At 26.5% G+C, this 20,598-nt stretch overlaps 3 protein-coding genes across 6 annotated transcripts; 1 reads left to right on the top strand and 2 right to left on the bottom strand.

Moving 5' to 3' along the window:
• The first annotated feature begins 1,583 nt into the window (after window positions 1-1,583).
• On the top strand, window positions 1,584-4,505 carry LOC141524571 (RUS family member 1). 3 transcript variants are annotated; one of them, XM_074238571.1, is made up of 7 exons: window positions 1,584-1,699; window positions 2,419-2,576; window positions 2,642-2,802; window positions 2,899-3,207; window positions 3,287-3,483; window positions 3,575-4,015; window positions 4,083-4,505. In XM_074238571.1, the coding sequence occupies exons 1-7, from the start codon at window positions 1,630-1,632 to the stop codon at window positions 4,142-4,144; spliced, it is 1,398 nt and encodes a 465-aa protein (XP_074094672.1). In that variant the 5' UTR covers window positions 1,584-1,629; the 3' UTR covers window positions 4,145-4,505. The 3 variants fall into 3 exon arrangements, with proteins under 3 accessions (XP_074094672.1, XP_074094673.1, XP_074094671.1); XM_074238572.1 differs by having other exon boundaries at window positions 1,599-1,699; window positions 2,395-2,576; window positions 2,899-3,104; window positions 3,295-3,483; XM_074238570.1 differs by having other exon boundaries at window positions 1,601-1,699; window positions 2,395-2,576.
• LOC141524579 (RWD domain-containing protein 4) lies at window positions 4,272-6,499 on the bottom strand. Its single transcript, XM_074238588.1, is given in 5 exon segments — window positions 4,272-4,566; window positions 4,569-4,587; window positions 5,633-5,828; window positions 5,920-6,029; window positions 6,122-6,499. Coding segments are annotated over 5 exon segments (573 nt in total). The 5' UTR covers window positions 6,227-6,499; the 3' UTR covers window positions 4,272-4,423.
• An 877-nt stretch (window positions 6,500-7,376) lies between these two features.
• Traf4 (TNF receptor associated factor 4) lies at window positions 7,377-20,051 on the bottom strand. Of its 2 annotated transcripts, none has more exons than XM_074238575.1 (5): window positions 19,852-20,051; window positions 9,199-9,303; window positions 8,621-9,100; window positions 8,286-8,546; window positions 7,377-8,087 (listed from the first exon to the last, which is right to left on the bottom strand). In XM_074238575.1, exons 2-5 carry the CDS (start codon window positions 9,289-9,291, stop codon window positions 7,734-7,736), a joined length of 1,188 nt encoding a protein of 395 aa, XP_074094676.1. In that variant the 5' UTR covers window positions 9,292-9,303; window positions 19,852-20,051; the 3' UTR covers window positions 7,377-7,733. The 2 variants fall into 2 exon arrangements, with proteins under 2 accessions (XP_074094676.1, XP_074094674.1); XM_074238573.1 differs by lacking the exon at window positions 19,852-20,051 and adding an exon at window positions 11,490-11,960.
• Window positions 20,052-20,598: the final 547 nt, after the last annotated feature.

Here is a 20,598-nt window from a genome sequence, read left to right as displayed (position 1 = left end):
AATTGTATTGACTAGAGAACCAATTCTTTTCAATACTTGTTTTAATCAGGGATAATCGAAGATGGAATGCAAATACTTTCGCATCAAGATATAATTTTTTTCTCTTATTGAACAAAATGATTAAAGATTAAAAAATAAATGATTGGAATTTTTATCGTTTTGAATATGTTCTAATTCTCCAAATCATTTTAATACTATCTCTTATAGGTGTTTAACATGTAAAATTATTTTTGCATGCCTTAAGCGCGAGCGTAGGTATGCTCTACTCTCGCCTAAAAATGAAAAAAATTGGTTTCGTCAGGGTTTAATTTAAATAAATATTAATATAGTGGTTAAAGTCGGTCGGCCTTCATACCACAATAAAAGAAAACATCGATCTTTTCAAACTTACCGTGCCTCTGTCAAAAGGTACATGGTTGCTAACTTTAGACCAGTATTCTGAGACAAACAAAATTCTTAATCGCAAGAAAGTCTTCATGAGTAATGACAGTAAACTCACTCAATGCTTTTAGATAGGACTAAATTTTTATGATAAAGAGAAAAATTAAAATTATATAAAGTAGCCTAATTTATTAAAAGAACTTTAATTTTCTATGCTTTTTCATTGCAAAAAAATACTTACAATAGTAAAGTATGCATAAACATCTGCATATCTGCAACTGATAGAAAAAATACAGTTTTTGAGGGTAGGCTGTAGTAAATGTAAGTATTTTACAATTTTTGCCGCTATCGAAGAAGCTTCATAATGGTTCATTTAAAAATTCATTAAATTAGAAAAATAAAATTTCAGACACTACATTCATTACAGCGTAACCTTAAAAACTCGTCGATGTGAATAATTTTAGGCATGACTATCACGCATTGTTTTTGTTTATTTTATTAATTCACTTTTATCATGATTATTTTCCATTTTACATTATTTAATTAACCAAGTTGCAAAATATCATCTCTTATTCATGTGTAGTAACTAGAATTGAATTTGCGCGCGCCTGAAAATAGAGTTTACTGGCTTATAATATATTCGACCAATCACATCACGAATAAATTTGTCTCAATATATCGATACCATTCTATACGTCGTATCTCACATCTCTACGATAAAAATACATGAGAGTGTGAAGTTAGTCAATAGTTGAAACTCGTAAAAAATGGGACCTGATTCCTTATTGGTTAAAATTAAGGCGCGCGCTATTCAAATTTCTAGTTTAGAAAATTTTACAGCAGACGGTAAAAACAGTTCATTTTTACATTTTTAATATTGACTAAATGGGATTCAACGAATGAAAACATTTATTTAAAAATAGTTATTAAACTATTTGATCTTTAAATTTTTAATATGACTTGCATAATATTGTTGTGATTTTATTTTTCAAAAAAGTCAGCATGTCAATTTTTGTGGGAAACGATGTATTAGAATGACAGTATCGATATACTACACCATAATTCTCATGACAATTTTATATTAGGATCTTATCAAGCAAACGAAAACAAATTATTGAAGGTTATATAAATTACATTAAAGTTTGGTCGTCCCCACTTCACTTATTTATCATACAGCTCTCTTACTCCCACTTTTCAAAACCCAATGCATTTCGCGTCCATTTTTCTCATTGTAACAACATTATATCCATGGCTCGTAAAATTTTATTTTATGAAATTTATGGAAATGATGAAAAGAAAAATATTTTTATTAAATCAGGTACGCATTTCTATTAACTTATAACTATATCAAATATGGAAATAGTTTAAGTTCGCATCTACTTACATTTTTTATTTTAAAAAATATTACTACAATTTTCAAAAGTCGACTTGTTAAAAAATGTCGAAATCTTAAAAAAAAAAATCTTTTATTTGTTTTCTTACATTTAAATAGAATGATCAAAATGTATTTTTTAGATGCAAAAAAAAATTTACAATATTACTTGATTAAACGCACTAGATCAATCTAAATTGAAAAGTTGATACAAGTACATCTCAACTTCGGTTCCCCCGTGTCTACTTATTCATTTTTGTTAGACCTAACTATTCAGCTAATAACAAAGTCACTTAACCATATTACATTTGATTTGAGGGAAAATAAAAAAGTAATACAATTAGAATATTAAAAATAATTGTAACAATAGAGAAAATTTATTTGTTGTTGAATTGATATAAGAAATAGTTAAAATACAAAAGCGTGTAATAGAATTTTTTAAAAAATTCAACTTGTCTCTTGACAAATATAAATAAATGAAAAAATTTTATCTAGCTCAAGCTTGAACGTAGAACTTACTACTCTAAACCGTAAAGTAATTGGGATTAAGTAAAATAAGGTATATAACTCTAGCGATAATTAGTAAATAAATGACTTCACTGCAAATTATTAGTAGCAAAGTGTAATTGATAACGTTGCAGTATCACCGACCATATGTATTTCAGAACAACAATTAGCATTGGAAAAAAACAATGCAATTATCAATAATGAGACCCGTCTATTCAATTTAAAGTCATTCTTGAAAAAAGTATTCTTACCACAAGGATTTCCTGATAGCGTACACCCTGATTACATTCCTTATCAAATATGGGATACCATTCAGGTACTAAAACTCAACATTAATTTTTGAATTCCTGTTAGTAACAATGTTTATTTTCTTAATGTCAGGCATTCGCCAGTACGGTTTTGGGTGCTTTAACTACTCATTCAGTTCTTCAAAGCGTAGGGGTAGGAGAATCAACAGCAACTGCTTCTGCTGCAGCTATTTCTTGGATTCTCAAAGATGGAACTGGGATGATTGGACGGATTATATTTACTTGGTGGAAAAGGTAATTATTTGACACGATTTTTGATTTAAGAAGATTCAGACGAAACATAGAGACCCTTATTTCAAATTTTTATAAGGTTTCCCGTTAATCTCACAGTATTGAATTAGACGCTCAATGTAAAAAATGGAGACTCACTGCTGATATTTTGAATGATTTAGCAATGGGGATTGAGCTTACACTGCCTAGTATGCATTCGTCGTCTGTTACAATGTTACTATGTCTTTCTACTGCAATGAAGTCAATTGTTGGAGTTGCTGGTGGAGCAACAAGAGCAGCTTTAACACAACACCAAGCCTTAAAAGGTAATGTAGGTGATGTTTCAGCCAAAGATGGAAGTCAAGAAACATTTATTAATCTTATTGGATCTTTTGTTGGTATTTTTTTAATCTCATACATTCCAAACGCGTGAGTATTTAATATAAATTATGATTTATAGGTCATTCGATTTTCACAAAAATACGCATATTCATCTTTATATTTACAGATTTTTAGTTGAAATGTACCTAATTTTGGTAACTATTCACATTTATGCGAATTATTCGGCTGTTAAAGTACTGACGTTTAATTCTTTAAATGAAGACAGATTAATTTTGTTGTTTCATAATTACATTAATAATGGTATTATTCATGATACAAAATTAATTAATCAACAAGAATCTTTACTGCCCTTTCATAATTCACGTAAGACAATTATTTACGTTACATTTTGTTACGTTGATTGAAAAAATTATATTATAATGTCGTTGAAATGTTTTTTTTTTTTTGCTTTTAGCTAAACATTACAGTGGTTTCTCAATCAAATTAGGAATTTCTTTATCTGATGTAATAAAAAATCCAAGAATTAATAATATTGAATATTTGACAAAATTAATGAATCATTTTCGCAAAAAACCATTCTTGATTATACCAGATATTAGAAAGGAAATAATTTATGTCGTTCTAAGGAAAAATATTCTCTCTGTCAATATCTTGGAGGCTTACTTCAATGCATATATTTATGCAAAATTCATTAATTTACAATTGAATAGAAAGGAAAACGTAATCGATGAAATAAAATCGCAGGGTAGAAGTTTTTTAAGTAAACTGTATACTTTATCTAAATCGAATGTATTTAATGTTGATAGAAGACAACTTACTTTGGAACCATCAATTTTATTGGATTCTATTATTGATGAAGAATTTAACCACTGGAATAAATTACTTCAAAAAAGTGGTAAGTCTCTTATTTAGGGTATTATTCTTTTTCTATACTTAATTTTTTAATATTAATCTATTTTTAGAATGGCTGGATGATTCAAATCTTTTACCCGTAAACAATTGGAGAGGAGAATGGGATACTTAAGTAAATACAGTACAAATTTTTTATGAAGTTAAAATAAATAAAAAAATCTATTTATTTACAATATTTTGTAACTTAAATATTATTTCTATTTTTTTAACGGTAATCAATAAATAAATTACATGATCTGTAATTTCTTATTGTACTGAGTCTTTTATTTATGGTACAGTTGTATAATTTACTTATAAATCGAATTTTGTATGTAGTCAATTCTCAACATTTCATAACAATACATAATATAGTTCATTTTTTATACAAAAGAAAAAAAATTAAACTGAATTATCAGGTTTCTTGCTCAGTTTTCATTCCAGTTTGCGATAAATGTTTAACAATATCGACCCAGTCCCACCCTCGAGGTTTTTCACCTTTACTATCGACCTTGTTCCAACGACGTCTTTTCTGTGATTTTGTAAGCTGCTCTTTTTGGGTTTTTTCGATGCTTCATCCTAGTGAAATATCAATCAAATTATATTATATCATGGTACCATATCAAATAAAAAACATTTCGCTAAATAATTTTTTATCTGCGATTTTTTTCAAATTTTGATAAAATTTGGTATCCATATTGTTCATACAATAATCAATTCTGACAATCTTTTTTACTTTTTATGGTTTAATTTATTTAAAATTAATCGATTAAGAAAAAATTTTTATTTAGGCTTTCATAAAATTGCTATTTGATTTCTTTCAACAAATAATTGTGATAGTCTAATTATTATGAATTTTACTAGCTAATATTATGACATTAAATAATCACTTTTCAAATAAAAATGTGAGTGCTTTGGCTATGAAATTATAATCGTATTAACAAATAAAAACTTGAATTGAAAAATAAGCTGCTTGGATAGAAAATTCGAGAAAATTATTTTTTACGATCACTACAAAAAACTATGAGATGAATTAATTTTTTATTTTACTATTCTCTTTGCGGAAAGTGAAAATTTTTAAAAGATTGATGTTGACATTATTTTGTTCATTTTTTTAACATTATTAGATCTAAATTTTTTTGTCGTATAGAAAGAAGAACGTTTTTGTGTAAATTAATTTAAAAATTAGTTTTGATTTATGTTAGATGCATCGTTAACTTTCTTTCGACTTCCTCAGCAACTTCATCATATAAATTTCTATTGTTCATTGTGAAAACCATTACTTGATCTTATTTTAAATTTGATTCCATTTTATTTTTGTTAAATGAACAAACTTTTGTCTGTGCGAATTAATTTTGAAACTGTATTTTTAAAGAGACAGTTAGTTTTATTAATATTAACATAACTTTTCCTTCTAATAGTTTTCAACGTTTAACAGGAATTAAAAGTAAATTATAAATAATTTCATTTAAAAACGTAATTACTTTTACGATAAAAATAATTTGAATTCATATTGATGTTTCATAAGAATTGAGTTAATCGAAAAAAATCGGAATAATATTAGAAAAAAAGCAGATGTGGACTAATTTAACAAGTACATCTAGTACAGAAAGTAAGCTCATACCTTGGAATCACCAGTACTGATAGTCAATTTATTCGTTTGGATACTTATGTCTGCAATTGTATCGGGTTGTTCTTCTATTAATTCCGATAAATGTTCTTGAACTGATTGAAATAATGTGTAAGTCATACCATATCCAAGCCACTGTTCTGCTTCTGCTTCTACATGGGCTATTATTTTATCTTTTACTTTTTGAAGTCTAAAATTAAAAAATTCATATTATTATCAAATAATATTATTATTGACAAGTAATACTATGTCAAAAGATTCAAGTTAATTGTGAAAAATACATGTGTTTGTTGTAGAAAGTGTCCATGCTAACTGTCGGTTTTTTTGTAGGATATTTATCATGCCAAATGATCTCCAATAAAAACGATCGAAAATCATTATCTTCTCCATACTGAAACATGAAAATAATCAATGTAAATCATTTATTCATACTATTATTCAAGTTTTTTATATGTAAGACTTTATTGAATGTATTAAACAAACCTTATATTGATATGTTGTAGAATTCAACTGTTTGAAAGCTTTATCTCCTTCATAAATCGATAATAATGCTTCTCTTTCTTCATCTTGCAATTCACTGTCACACATTTTATTATTTTAATTCTATTTATAATAAATAATCAGTTTTTAAATAATAGATGCCTTTTATCATCGTTAACCTCACTTGAGCAAATTTGGTTTGAGAAATTTATAACTAATGATTATAGAAAATTTATTATATACTTAATAAAAATATTTCAGTTTAATTAATTTTTTTTTAAGACAAAATTATTTCTAATAATTAAATCTCTTAATTACACATTTTTTAAAGTCCATATAAAATAGTGATGTAAAAAACAGACATTGAGATGAAAAACAGATGGCAGTGTGACGAAGTACGACCAACACCGAGATTGACATCCTTTCGGCCATCAGACGGTCAAACAGTCACAAGACCGCTAGCAAAATAACGAAAAGAGTGAAAATTGCTGCCAAAGCTAGCTCTTAGACAATTCAAATAATAAATTAATTAAAAATTTTCAATTATTTTTATACTCGAAAATACCCAAAAATATATGAAACTGAAGTTAGCCGACAGCTGTCAATTTTTAGAAATTTTTTTTCACTAAGTAAATTATAATAAAAATTAAAAAAAAAAATTACACTAATAGTTTTTATAAATTTCTTAATGTGAAATTGAAAAAAAAGTTTTAATTGCGAAAATTGAATTATTAAAAAAATTCTAAATTTTGACAGCTGTCGGCTAATTTCACTATTATTACTAAAGGCAGTGTCAATTTTTTTTAATTTTAAAACAAATTAAATTATAATTTAAAAAATATTTCTAAAAATTTCCACTAATAAACTTTGTTTTATTTTCACATATGGAATTTTTTTTACTATATAATTTCCTTGCTATAAAACTATAAAATAATTTTGAGGGTCTGTCAACTTCAGTGTCATAAAAATATAAATGCCTGTGTTAATATCATTATTGTTACAAATGAATATATAGATGCAAAAAAAAAATTTTTCATTTCGATCTTCTTCAAGAGTTCTTAAATTAGTTTCCATTTATTCAACTAATTAAAGAAGGAAGTATATATATATATTTAAAAAGAAAAAAAAACACTATTTTCCATAACACTGAAGTTTACAGATATTAAAAATTTTTTTGGAATTTTATAGCAATTAAAGTATTAAAAAAAATTTACTTAAAAAGTTTCACATGTGAAAAGTAATAAAAATTACAAAGGAAAATTTTTAGAAGCATTTTTTTATTGTAATTAATTTGTTCATTAAAATTGCTAATAAGTGTAAATTATAACTTTAATTGATATTAATAAAAAATTTTTACAATTTTAGATTTATTTCTGTAAAATATTTTAAATTATCTTAATTTTTAAAAAAATATTTACATATTAAAATCTAATCTTTAGAATGTAAAGCATAAATGCAACTTAATGATGCATCTTACAAAATTATTTCACTGAGATAAATTATATAATCACAAAACATTTACATACATTTCACAGAATGTTTTTGATGGTTTTGTTGCTCTAATAATTAGCGAATTCATATATTTATAAAAAGATCAATAAATCATATCATGCCACTAAACTGCCACGATTTTACTAGGGTCAACTTTAACTCTTATAAACATGGCATTGTCTTTGATAAAGTGATGTTTTTTGATCATTTCATGTGAAACAAATCGTGGAAAACCAAATCCTAAGGAATCTGGTTCTCGACTAGGCCTTTGAAAGTTTTTCCATGTAGGATCAGGAATAAAACTTTCTACAATATTGCAAGCTTTGTCCGGTTGTGTAGTTTGATCAAACATTGTAAATGAAACACTGTGAGAGAACGGCCAGCGAAGTAATGCATCGTATTCACCCGGTAGAATTTTTATATAGATAGAAATATGACTTCCTTCGCCTGTTCCATTTCCATTGAGAAAAATTGATGCCTAGAAAAAAAAAAAAAAAAAAAAAAAAAAGTTCAGTAAATCTAAATATGCGTGTCTTAGATTTTTTGTTACAGTCAGATAAGTAATTTTTCACTAAGTATTTTCACAGTAGTTATCTGCAATATATTTTTGGCGCTTAAAACACGGATAAGATAATTGTTAATTATTGAACCAAAATTAAAATTACAAAAAAATTACCTGAAGTTTGTATCCGTACTGACTAGTGTAAAAAGGAGGACTGATGAGTTCTACTCCTTCTTTAGCTTTTGCTTCGGAAATTTTTGATGAGTAATTGCTAATTTTCCAAATAAGTGTACCGGTATAGTTAGGAGAAAGCTTAGCCATAGCAGATTTTAAAACCGCTATTTGGTGTTGCTGTTTTGTGACAACATTACACATGAGACTTAGATGAGTTTTAGTAGATTCTTCTAAATGTTTGTCTAAAGCAAAACGATTCCCCTGAAAAAGTATTATAATATTATATTAGTTTGATAAAACAAAAGCTTAAATTTATTGATTTTAATGAAATATACCTTAAACGAACAACCAGCATCTTTAAAATTACAGGAAAGAAGATGTGTAGTACAATGATCTTTAAGGTGAATCTCCAGGTCTTCTCGAGGTAATACACCAGTCTCACAACGATGAGGACACGCAACAGGAAAGTGGCCACATTTTGCATGATGCGTTCCAAGAGTATCAAAGACAAATTCCTTATTACAATATCTGCAAGCTACGAGTCGTTTTACACATTCACCTAGTTTATGTTGATCGAGGTATCTTCTTTGAACTTTCATTCCACATTTGTTTTCACAATAAAGAAGTTCATATCCACAACTGCCAATATGCTTTTCTAAAGTTTGTCCAGTGAACTCTTTGGAACAAGACTCACAGCGTGCACGACGCTGAGAACATGTGTATTTCAAATGATCTTCCATTAACACTCGAGGGATCATTGCACCACATTTATTATTACAAGGTATTGCATCATGTTTACAAGTATTGAGATGTGCCTGAAAAATAAACCAGGTAAGTATTAATATCTTAATAAGATTAGATTTTTAACGTCGAAAAGCTCTGGTTAAATTAAATAATCATTTTAAATAGACACCTTTAATTTCCTAAGCTCATCAGACCATTTACATCCGTCTTTATGATGAATACAGTAAACGATCGATTCCATAATTGCTTTTTTTGTCTCCATTTCTTGATAACTCTGTAAAAGAAAAAGTAATATTGGTTGATTAAATTATAAAAAATTTAACAGATATTTCAAGTATAAATAAACATAGTGTTCAATTAAAATTAAAAAAAAAATGAAAACAATTATTATGATCTTAATAGTAAAAAAAAAGTTCTAAATAATTACTAATTTCTCATTTTTCATCCAAAAAATAACCAACTATTTTCACTCTTTTAAGGAGCTCCTGATTTTTATGATGAAATAACTTAAAAAATTAGTAAAATATCAAGTGAACAGTTTTTGAAAAAAGTTTTTCTAAATAATTTTCAAATACCACTGTCCAAAGATTTTCAAAAAATGAGTAGTTTTTCAAATAGTTTCCCAATTTTAGAGCTTGATAAACTAAAAAATAACTAAGGATCAAAATTCAAAATTTAATTATTAACAAATCGATCGATCAATTTAACCTTTGAAATGTATTGTCATCAAAAAAGAAAAAATAACGAATATTATTACTAATCAAAAAAAAAAAAAAGTAATATATATTCAGATGACTGTGAAACAATGCGAGTAATATTTTCATTACGAGAAGCGATTGGCCTCCAACAAAGTTAACATTAACATTAGAAAGTAAGGAAACGGAGTTTTTAAATTAAGAAGATGTTACTGAGGATATCATTAGCGTGGAACAAATATGGTCATAATATTACTCCACATTTTAGCTTAATAACCCATTGATCTTTAGTTTTATGTCGTTTTGAATGAAAATACTCCATTATAAATATGAGGCTAATACATTTATGGGACATTTTATGGTTTTACTTGATTTTAGCAACAAATAATTGAGTTACAGTTAAAAATTAACTTAAGGTTTTACACTAAAACAACTAAGATACAAGTATTTATATTGATACGTAGGAAATATCATTTTGAAATCAATAAATTGATATTTGTTGGTTGCATGTAAAATATGTCCAACTATAGTTAATCCAACATGTAATGTTTTTCTGAGAAAATAATACCATAAGGTTGGCTTAACTCATCTGTATTAGTATTTTCCCACGCTTTTGCTACCCGTCCTTTTCACTTCAACAGCAGCAAGTCAAGTAATGACACCCCTTTGCCTCTCTCTTTATATTACGAGTTACAAGATCCACCTAGTTCTTAAAAGTCAACACAAGGTAACCTGTACTCCTTCATACTTCCGCAGTTTTATTTCTCCCGTTGATTTTTATTCTGTATTTTATATTCGAATAACGCGTATAGTATATCAAAAGTTCGAAATCTACAGTTTTTCCTATAATATTATACAAAAGTACCTATGTAGAATCTCTACGGATTCAGTACGCTTTACCACCTGAATTTTAAATATCCTAAATTTTAAATATTTTAAATACAGCTTTAAAATAAAATAAATATTGACCACCATCTTCAATTTATACATACAACAATAAAATTAAAGATTATTCTTTCCTTGATCTGTATAAATTTTTGATGTATAAGATTTATGATATCGTCGTCGTTCATTTTGTATAATAATAGCATAAAAAATTATAATCCATTGTGTATACCAAAAAATTAAGAAGAAATTTTATTAAATATCATAATAAATTAATAGATAAAAAACGAGGTTTTGAAGTATGATGATTCACGTGTGTACTATTCTTTTTTTAGAAGAAAAAATGAGAAAAATAAAAGAAAAAAAAAAGAAAACATCTCGAAATTATGTAAATATTCCTGATAATTTTCTTGACACTTTTAAAGACATGTTTTTATTCGAAGGTCATCGAAAAATTTAACTGTAAAAAAACAAGTTATGTCATAAATTAAGTATGTATTTAAAAAAATTTCTTTCGATTTACATCACTCTACGTAAAGCTAATTAAAATTATTTTTTATTTAAACTCAATTAAATAGAACAACAATTGGATTATTATGTTCGTGTATATATTTATCAAAATCTAAGTTTATATATGTAAGTTAAAAAAAATCAAAGAAAGTGTTGAACTTCTAATCGAGTAAATCAATAATATTTACGTAAATCAACGAAAATCTCATAATTCTCATTGACTATTTTATCGATATAGATCTCGATCGATTCTTTGAGTCTAAAAACGTCGACATTTGACAGAAACTAGATCATTGAAAATCAGATTGCCATCAATAACATTTGAAATTTATCATAAGTCTTTATTTGCGTGAGTGTAATGTATACAAACCTCGTCAGTGATAACGAACGTTTTGTCTATGTTGTCGTTTATAGAATTTGGTGGTAGTATAGGGCTCATGCATGGATCCACATAAAATTTTGATTCTTTATTAGGTTTTTGAGGCGATATCCGAGCAGGGAAGCTCAAAGTTTTGGTCCACTGAGAAATACCTCGCACCATTTTTCAACTACTGATAGAGTTTCGTTAAATAACGGAACTTAACGGAAATATATATGATGATATTGTTTTAGCACTTTTAAATATTTCTTCAATGGACTTAAATTTAAAGAAATTTGAGAGTAAATAATATAAATTAAATATAAGTTCACTAGAAAAATGCGGCTTTACGCTCCGACAACGCGTGTATCCGGTGGTTGTAGTCAACAGTCAAAAGACTTTTTGCCTCGATGAATTCCAATAATAATAAATTTATTCTGAAAATATACGTGGACGAACACCCGCTCTACACGACGAACTCTCACTGACTGACGAGCTATGCGGAGGCTAGAGGCAATAAAACATCATCATATAAACACATAAAAAGGAGCAGGAAAAAGAGGAGAGCAACAGCTGCTAGCTGTGAGGCTGCTGAATAATATAAAAGAGCTCATTGGCCGATATACAAACCATATACACAAGTAAAATATCTGGAGAGTGAAGAAGACAGAAAGAATGCATAATAAATTGTTTAAATACATAAGATTTAAAGTATATGGGTCATTCTACAAAATTAATATTTCCTAAAATGTTATCTCTGATGATTCATATCATTTTTAGGGAGATCTTTTATATTCCATTAAAATTCAATGAAAATTTGAGCTCCTTACATTGAAGTAATATATATTTTTTAATTTCGACAGTTTACTTTTCAATTTTATTTTTCAATTGATTCTTTTTTTTTTTTTTTTTTTTGGGCAGGAGAAATTTGAATAAAATAGTATTTTTTCAGTAAAAATTCTCAGCTTTCTGATGAATCTATATATTTATTCTATAATAGTTGATTGGATAGAATTAATTTTTTTCTTTATACTATTTAAATATTTTTTTGTTAATTAAGTTCATTATTATAGAATATTGAATATTGTCTAAAAAGTCCTCTATATTCTTTGATTGAGGTTCTCGTCAACGTTTCAAGTTGTCAAAGAATAAAATTTTAAAGCCTTTTATAATTACTAAAATAGATCGGACTAGGTAGAAAACAATGAAAATAATTTCTCGACTCAAATAATAAGTTCACATGATTTCTTTGAATTAAAATTTTCTGATGTGATAAGTACATAATACTAATTATTTATCATTAAAAATGCTGTATAATATTTTGAATTTTTTACGTAAAAAATTTTGAAAAACATTGAATTTAATACGTTTTTTTTTTTTTTTTTTTTTTTTTAAACAAGTTAATTAACTTCCCTTCACTGTGTAAAAACTACACTTGCTACAAATCTTTTCATATTTTTTATGTATATACTTTAAGAAGAACTGATTTATTAAATCGTGCTCCGAAGAGTTGAAGTACTATAGGAAAAATAAAAAATATTCCATCAACGATATGCTGTGCACCTGGAGACTTAGTGTTCGGAAGATTGAGGTTGAAAAAGTAAGAATTGAAGAAGAAAAAAAAAATAAATAAAGAAGAGAAAATATTCAGCAAGGTTGCAGCTGCTCGAACTGCTGGTGGAGCAGCTGCAACCTTTCTTGCTTCGTGTTCATATTTTTCATTGGACTATGTCGATACTCTAATTTAATTTTTTTTTTAATCACTACATTTGTTTCTAAAACTTTTTTTTTTTTATTTTAACCACGTTTATTCCACACCAAACTGGATAACTTTGATTTCTTATCCGTTAAAGAATATAAAATTTTCAACAAAATTACTAAATATATAATTTCAATGTTATGTTCATAATCCCTTAAAATCGAAATTTTCCTTTTAAATATTTTCATGAATTTTTGAGAAAAAAAAAATAAAAAAATATATTTATAAGCGATTTCTAAAATTATAAAATTAGACAAATTATTCGAAAGTATATGGGGCATTCGATACCAACTGGTTCCACCAATGGATTTTGCATTTCCGATTTCGCTGAAATTTGAACACTTTTTTGTACCCCTAGAAAAAGGTTTTTATGAATTTTTAAAAATTTTTTCATCCACCTAATCGGGAGATATGAATTTTTTAAGATTTCGGGGATTTTTTTTTTTAAATAGCCATAACTTAGTGGAAAATTGTCCGATTTGGATCTTTAATTTTTTTTTTAAATTCATGTTTTTTGACGAATTTTCTAAAAAATTTATGCAAAAAATTATTCGTTATGAATTTAAATGTTTGTTTGTTTATTTTAAATTTAAAACAGCGATTTTAAGATTGTTTGTATCCTTTGAATTTTTTTTTTTAATTTTCAAAAATATTGCTCCCCGAACTTTGAGCTTAGTATCGTAAAGGAAAAATGATGATTTAGAATTTTTTTTTAATTTTGAAATTATTTATTTCTTTTGTTTTTTTGCTATTTATGTATCATTACAAATTTTAGCGAAATCGGAGATGCAAAATCCATTGGTAGAACGAGTTGACATGGAATATCCTATATATCTTTCGTTTTTAGTAGATTTTATAGAAATCTCACTAGTGCATTTGCCCTGATGGCGGAACTTTCGAAAAATTTTGCTATTTTCTGACTCAGTTCATCGAGCGGATTCAGAAAATATATATGGTTCAAAAGTTTGTTTATATATATATATATATATATATATATATATATATATATATATATATATATATATATATATATATATATATATATATATATGTATACACGACAAGCGGCTTGTCCGAACGATAGCGCCTCTAATTCATAATGAATCTTCTTCAAATTTAACATGCTTAATCTTTAGATTAATACCAAGATCAAGTTCAAAGATGAGCTCAATCAGTCAAGTAGTTCAGAAATTACATGGTTTCAAAATTTTCAAAATTGTAAAAATTCATATCTTAGCAGTTTCTTTCACGAATGACTTTTTAATTAAATAACTTATTGAATTTTTGTAAATTGCATTTTAAAGCCCATTAAACGAGCTTTAATTTTCATATTATTTCATTTTCCTAGATTGAAAAGAACCTATTCATCTGTAGATATTTAATGAAATTTTATTATTGCAATCGTTTAAACTTAGGAAGAAGGGATTCGATCAATGTGATCCGTTCAAGAGATATTGCACTCTAAAAATTTGCGAAAAAAAGTTGTTAGATATCTTTTAAGTTTCTAAACGGGTTGTTTTTTTAATTTTATATATTACATTTTTATGTTTAAAAATTTCCATCAAATGCCACAATCCGCCTTTCAGTTGGTAAATTAATTTTCTAGAGATATCGCAATAAAAATTTTAAAAAGAATGTATTCTCAATAAATATAAAAATTTTTAGCTCAAATGGCTTAACATCTTTTTAAGAGCTTCGAGCTTGAAAATAAAAAAATTATCTTTCTTCTTTATTTAATGTAGACCATAGTAAACTTTAATGTAGTTCATCATTACAAAAAGATATAGTAATATTTGTTTCATAAAAAGAACAACAAAATTTACTTTATGCATCATTGTTACCGCGGCCATTAAAAATAAACGAGTTCGTTTAAGATTAAGTGATAACCCATCATTTTTTCAGAATTTTTCAAATAATGTTTGGATTGAAAATTATTCTTTTAATTAAAAAGTAGTGTTAATAACATTTGTTTCGATAATTACCAAGGCATTATAACTTGTTTGCCATACATTCAATAGCATCTATTTGCATTAATCGAAAGACAAGGTTTGAATAGATTGTAATAGTCTGAATGCGGGTTAATACTATACTTTACCCAACAATCTTCAAAGATATGTATATAGAAGAATACAAATTCAAAAAGGATCCACCCTCTACAACATTTAAGATGGCTTGTAAGGGTCAGCTGTTGTCGGTGTAAAATTAAACTTCCTGTACCGCACTAACCAGCACATCTGCTGGTTCAATTTTAGTTTCATCTTTTGTGAGCTCAGTGGGGGCCCAGATGTTTCTTTTTCCAATGTACCACGATATAATAAAGAAAATAGTCATTCGATTATTCAAGTATACATACTTTTCGAGAGAATAAAAATCCAGCTTTAGTTAATTTATTATTTTCAGATTTTTATCTATTCATAATAATTAACCACAAACAATACAATTAAATTGCACGTTACTTTGTTTAAATACCATAAATGGAGTTATTCTGTAGAATGATTTTAATAGAGAAAAAAAAAAAATATGGATTTGTCTTAATCCTTATTTTAATAAGTACATAGGGTAGAAGTACCGTTTGTGGCCAGTGTACCGTTTATGGCTATTTATTGTTCAAATGAACTATAGAAATTAATTTATATTAATAAACTTTTATAAACTCGATTTATTTTAATGTAAATTTTTTAAAACTCAACAAAAATATGGTTATAATATTATAATTTTTTATAAATTAAATCAAATGTTAATTGTCCAATAATGGTGCTAAGGTGGCCAAAAACGATACATGTACTCTATAATATGAAGTTATTTAGATGATTCATTCCAATTCCAAGGAAAATGATAGTAAAATTTAGTAATTCTTATATTTCACATGGAAAATAGAGGTTTTTATTATTATATTTGCATTAATATGCGCGAGTTTTTTCAAATAAAGTTTGATTTCATTAAAACATTTGATAGTAATTTGAAATATTAGGAGGACTCGAACAATATATGTCATAATGGAGGTTTTACTTGTATCACGTGGACAGTATTTTTACAAGGGAGGGTGGGATATTGTTATCACTCCATGTCGGGATTTTTTCATACCCGACACACACACACGGTGCTGTGACTGTGGCCGACTTACGCGTTATAATCAGTACCTGAATTTGCATTACGGCTTAAAAAAGTATGAAAGGTACTTCAATAATGACATTTCACTTTCCATAACTTATGGGAAAAACTACAGAAAACCCGGCCGGTACAGAGGCTGGCAACGTAACGCACATATTCTTTGTTTATAATCATTGAAAAATATTAATGCGTGCCAAAATCGAACCCTGGTCCCACTCGTTCGAAATGCAGGTACCGAGCCGATTAGGCTATTGCTGGCCTTTTCAATGTATGATATAAAAAGAAATGAAATTTGTTGAGCATTTGGTTTTAATAAAATAATAGGAAAAATATCTGCATATGAGTCACGACACATGGTATGTAAGTACATATAGTTAAAAATGGTTCAAAATTATGTCCCGAATACTACAAATTAATAAAAATTTTTGTGCAGAAAAGGATCTGGTAAGGTTCTATAAAGTTTTATTGATATTTTGTAAATATCATAAAATTGTATGAAACTTTAACTGAGTACTTATGATTTTTTTTATTAAACATTTTTTTCTCTAGAATCAATTTGATTTTTTTAATAGTAAGCCGGTAGAGTCTGAGTATTATTTTAGATTTTCTGAAATATTGATTTGGTAAAAGCACTTATGTAAAAAAATGTTCGAAAAAATATTATTTTAAATTAAAAAATAGAAAAAAGTCGGCCCACGCTGCGATGTAGGAAGTTAACCACAGAATCATCTTCAATTCTTTTCAAGGAATAAAAAAATTAAATTGTCGGCTTTTGATGATACATTTTTTTTAACTGAAAATTCTTATCCCTGATTAAAAATACCGATTGAAAGAATTGAGAAGCGGTCACTCCATGCAAACTGTATATCTATATATACAAACAAAAGAATTGAAATTATTGAAAAGAATTCGAATTTCATCATTTTTAATTTTTTTTCAATCAATATTTTTAAACAGGGATTGTCTATATTTAACTCTACTAAAAGAAAAGCGAAAATTAAAATAAATTTGGAAATTTACCATTTTCAGCTGTGTTAAAAAATGATTGATTTTTGGTTCATCTCATATCTACGTTTGAAGGTTCTATAGATAACCCACTAACTACTTTACTCTTACCCTTCTAATCAAATAATTATCGTCAAGGATTATTATATGAAAAAAAAACCATTCGGTGCAGCTGAATAAAATCTTCAAGGGATCTTGATAAAACTTGGCATACATATTCTTCACACGATTACCAAAATCAAGCCTAAAAACCAGCCAATTCAATTTTTTAGTTTAAAATTAATAGCTATGCAAGTTTTTCTAAAATTTTAAAGGTATAGTTTCACTATTTGTTTTCAAAAACAGTTTTGAACGCCCTAAGCTATCGAGTTTTTATAAATGCATCTGAAAGCTCATGAGATTAGCTTTAACGGTCATGTTTTTAAAATGTTTTAAAATTACAATTACACATAAATTTGGAAAAATTTCATTATTGCATTTGTATTTTAAGTTTTACAAATTATAGGTAAAACTTAGAAATATATATTTTCAGTTTAGCTACCAGTTTAGTAACCTTTCTTATACTAATTAAATTTTTTTTTAAAGAGGACAACGCCATCTCCAACCTCCCACAGGGCTTTATCCGTAGACATATTTTTAAAGTGAGATATTTTTGTTGGATATCTTTGCTTGAGATATTATCCAAAAGAACGTTATTATTTAGTTTCATTGATCCCTTTTTATTAAGTTTGAAAAATTGAAAAATTTGTGAATGAAAATTTACAAATCTTTACATTTTTATTTTTTTGGCAATTCGAAAATCAAGAGAACCCATATTTATCTAATTTTTACACGCTTTTTATTATATACGAATATATTGATTCAATGTAAATAAATTATTGATAAAATATAGTTTGAAAATCGGTAAACATTTAGTAAAGTAATTTTTAAATGTTACACTATTTATTAAGGATCATCTGATTGTAACTTTGAAATTATGTAAACAAATTCTTATCAATTTTTGAGATATTTTTTATTGACGACAAGTAAATTTGTTTCTGCCAAACTACCAAAAATATGATTGTTATAAACAAAAATTTAACGTTCATTTTTTAAATAAAATATCCCTTCACTATTTTGTTCATACTATTTGTGGATATTATTTGGCAGCGCTCCAATCGCGCATAAAGCGATTAATATACAAACCAAACAATATTTTAAATATCGACGTCTAATTAGCAAATTATCTAACTTCAAATTTTTAAGGAGGTGGTTCTTTAACATTTCCAGATAACAATAGTTCAAATAATTATTATTTAGATATCCTAAACAATTATTATACATGTAATAAATATTCAATTGATTTTTATGAAATAAAAAATTATTTAAATTCCCTGATTTGTCTCATAAATCGAAGATTTTAAGAGATCGAGTTAGACAATTTGCTAATTGAAATATTGTCATCTAAAATACGCAGTAAACTACTAGTTGTTCTTTACATGACTCATTTTGCGCTAAATTTTTTAGCGCTTTTTTTTTCAACTTGTTGATGAACTTTTTAGTAATTATTTTATTAAGCATAATAAATAATGATGTCAGAAATTATTTTCGATTGAAAAATACAACGAGCAGGCAAACAACCAAAACATTACTATAATCGAGTAAATTTTTAATTGAATGTAATTTGAAGGAATCCATGTTAAATTTCTCGTAAAATTTGAACCCCAAAGTAGCATAGTTGATTTATTATCGCTAATGTCATTAAAAATTGATTGAAATTTGTCTTTGATAAAAAATAATAATTTTATTGGACTTATTGATGATGAATTCAAAAAACAATATCATTACACTTCAAACGTTGACAGCTGGTTTTTTAAATAAACGGTTTTATCAATAACTGGTCGATTTCATCACGCATTCAAGTAGTGATGTAAAAATTTAAGGGTATATATAGTTTTTTATAAAAATATTAATTTATGGACTATAAGTTATACATACATACATTTTTTGAAACAGATAATGAATTTCTTGAATGAAATTCTTCCGTCCATTAGTCATTATTAGACCTAACGACTTATTAATATTTACACGTTCTATGAAAATTTTTTTGTGCTGAATAAGATGTTTATCTCGTTGGAAACTTATAATCCAAATGAAACGTGTTCGCAAACTCTCTTTTTGAACAAAGTTGATTTAATAATTTCCACATGATACGGAAGTTATCCCCGAATAATTTTTTTTAAATTTTCATATGTGGAACTTTTTTAATACAGTGTTTTCATAATAATTTTATTGCTATAAAATTCTAAAAAAATTTCTTATGTTTGTCAAATTCAGTGTCATTCCACGTGTAACGTAAAAAAAAATTTTTAAAAAATGCTGTTAGTTTTTAATTTATTTTTCATAAATTTCTAAAATAATCAATAAGAAAAACAAAATATTAATTCTTTACCAATAAAAAATACTTTTATTTGATGAAATAAAAGCACAAATATTAACAAGAAGTATCAAAATATTTACCAGTCATTTGGAGATCAATCTGAATATTATTTGTCGTTACAATTACACTTCAAACATCAAAAAACATTTTCATTATTTACTTTTTCAGCTATATACTTGTTTTCTTTTTAAAAATAATTTATAAATTTGTTTTTTTATTAAATACATCACAAAAAAAATTGAGTACTTAAATTAACTACCCAAATAGAGGTTAAAATATGGCTAAAATTTTAAATGATGGAAAGTTTTGTATTGTAGTCGCTAGATGACACTAAAACGGTTACAGTCTGTTGTAACCAGCGCATTTTTTGATGTTGCTGCATAGCATATGTACATGTATACGAAGCTTAAGTTCCTTGCATGGAAAATTGGAAAATTTTCGACAAAACATGAAAACTTTAAAAGATTTTACTGTATTTTTATAAGCCAACAGTGGAAATTTCTCTAAAGTTCCATAGATAAAGATGACATTAAAGTTAGCTGTCACTTGACAATTTTTTAATTTTTTTTAACAAATAAATTCGCTCCAAAAAATTATTTTTAAAAAATTGCATTTGTAGTTTTTTAAAATTTCTAAATGTCAATTTTTTTTTTGCCATAATTTATTTGTTACAAAAATTCTTAAAATTATCAATTATCTGCTAAGTTAATTTTCATTAGATAAAGTCAAAAGAGAGGGCAACAAAGACAACTGACAAAACAATTTACTTCAATCTATAATAAACATAAAACAATTATTTATGGGTAGACCTCTATAGCCATGAAAGT

Source organism: Cotesia typhae, unplaced genomic scaffold, assembly GCF_013202065.1.
Source record: "Cotesia typhae breed Kobodo isofemale line unplaced genomic scaffold, CoteBio_Ctyphae contig_22, whole genome shotgun sequence".
Classification (NCBI taxonomy): Eukaryota; Metazoa; Arthropoda; class Insecta; order Hymenoptera; family Braconidae; genus Cotesia; species Cotesia typhae.
Note: the sequence above shows the minus strand (reverse complement) of the source record. Positions and strands in the feature narration are given on the sequence as shown.

Excerpts from the sequence above, each read along its gene's own strand:
- LOC141524571 (XM_074238570.1), top strand. The coding sequence starts at position 1,630 with ATGGCTCGTAAAATTTTATTTTATGAAATTTATGGAAATGATGAAAAG. Across the intron at positions 1,700-2,394 it reads AAATATTTTTATTAAATCAG|TATCACCGACCATATGTATT; the intron begins GTACGCATTTCT and ends ATAACGTTGCAG. Across the intron at positions 3,208-3,286 it reads ATCTCATACATTCCAAACGC|ATTTTTAGTTGAAATGTACC; the intron begins GTGAGTATTTAA and ends TTATATTTACAG.
- Traf4 (XM_074238573.1), bottom strand. The coding sequence starts at position 11,660 with ATGGTGCGAGGTATTTCTCAGTGGACCAAAACTTTGAGCTTCCCTGCT. Across the intron at positions 9,101-9,198 it reads ATGAGCTTAGGAAATTAAAG|GCACATCTCAATACTTGTAA; the intron begins GTGTCTATTTAA and ends TTTATTTTTCAG. Across the intron at positions 8,088-8,285 it reads AGTACGGATACAAACTTCAG|GCATCAATTTTTCTCAATGG; the intron begins GTAATTTTTTTG and ends TTTTTTTTCTAG.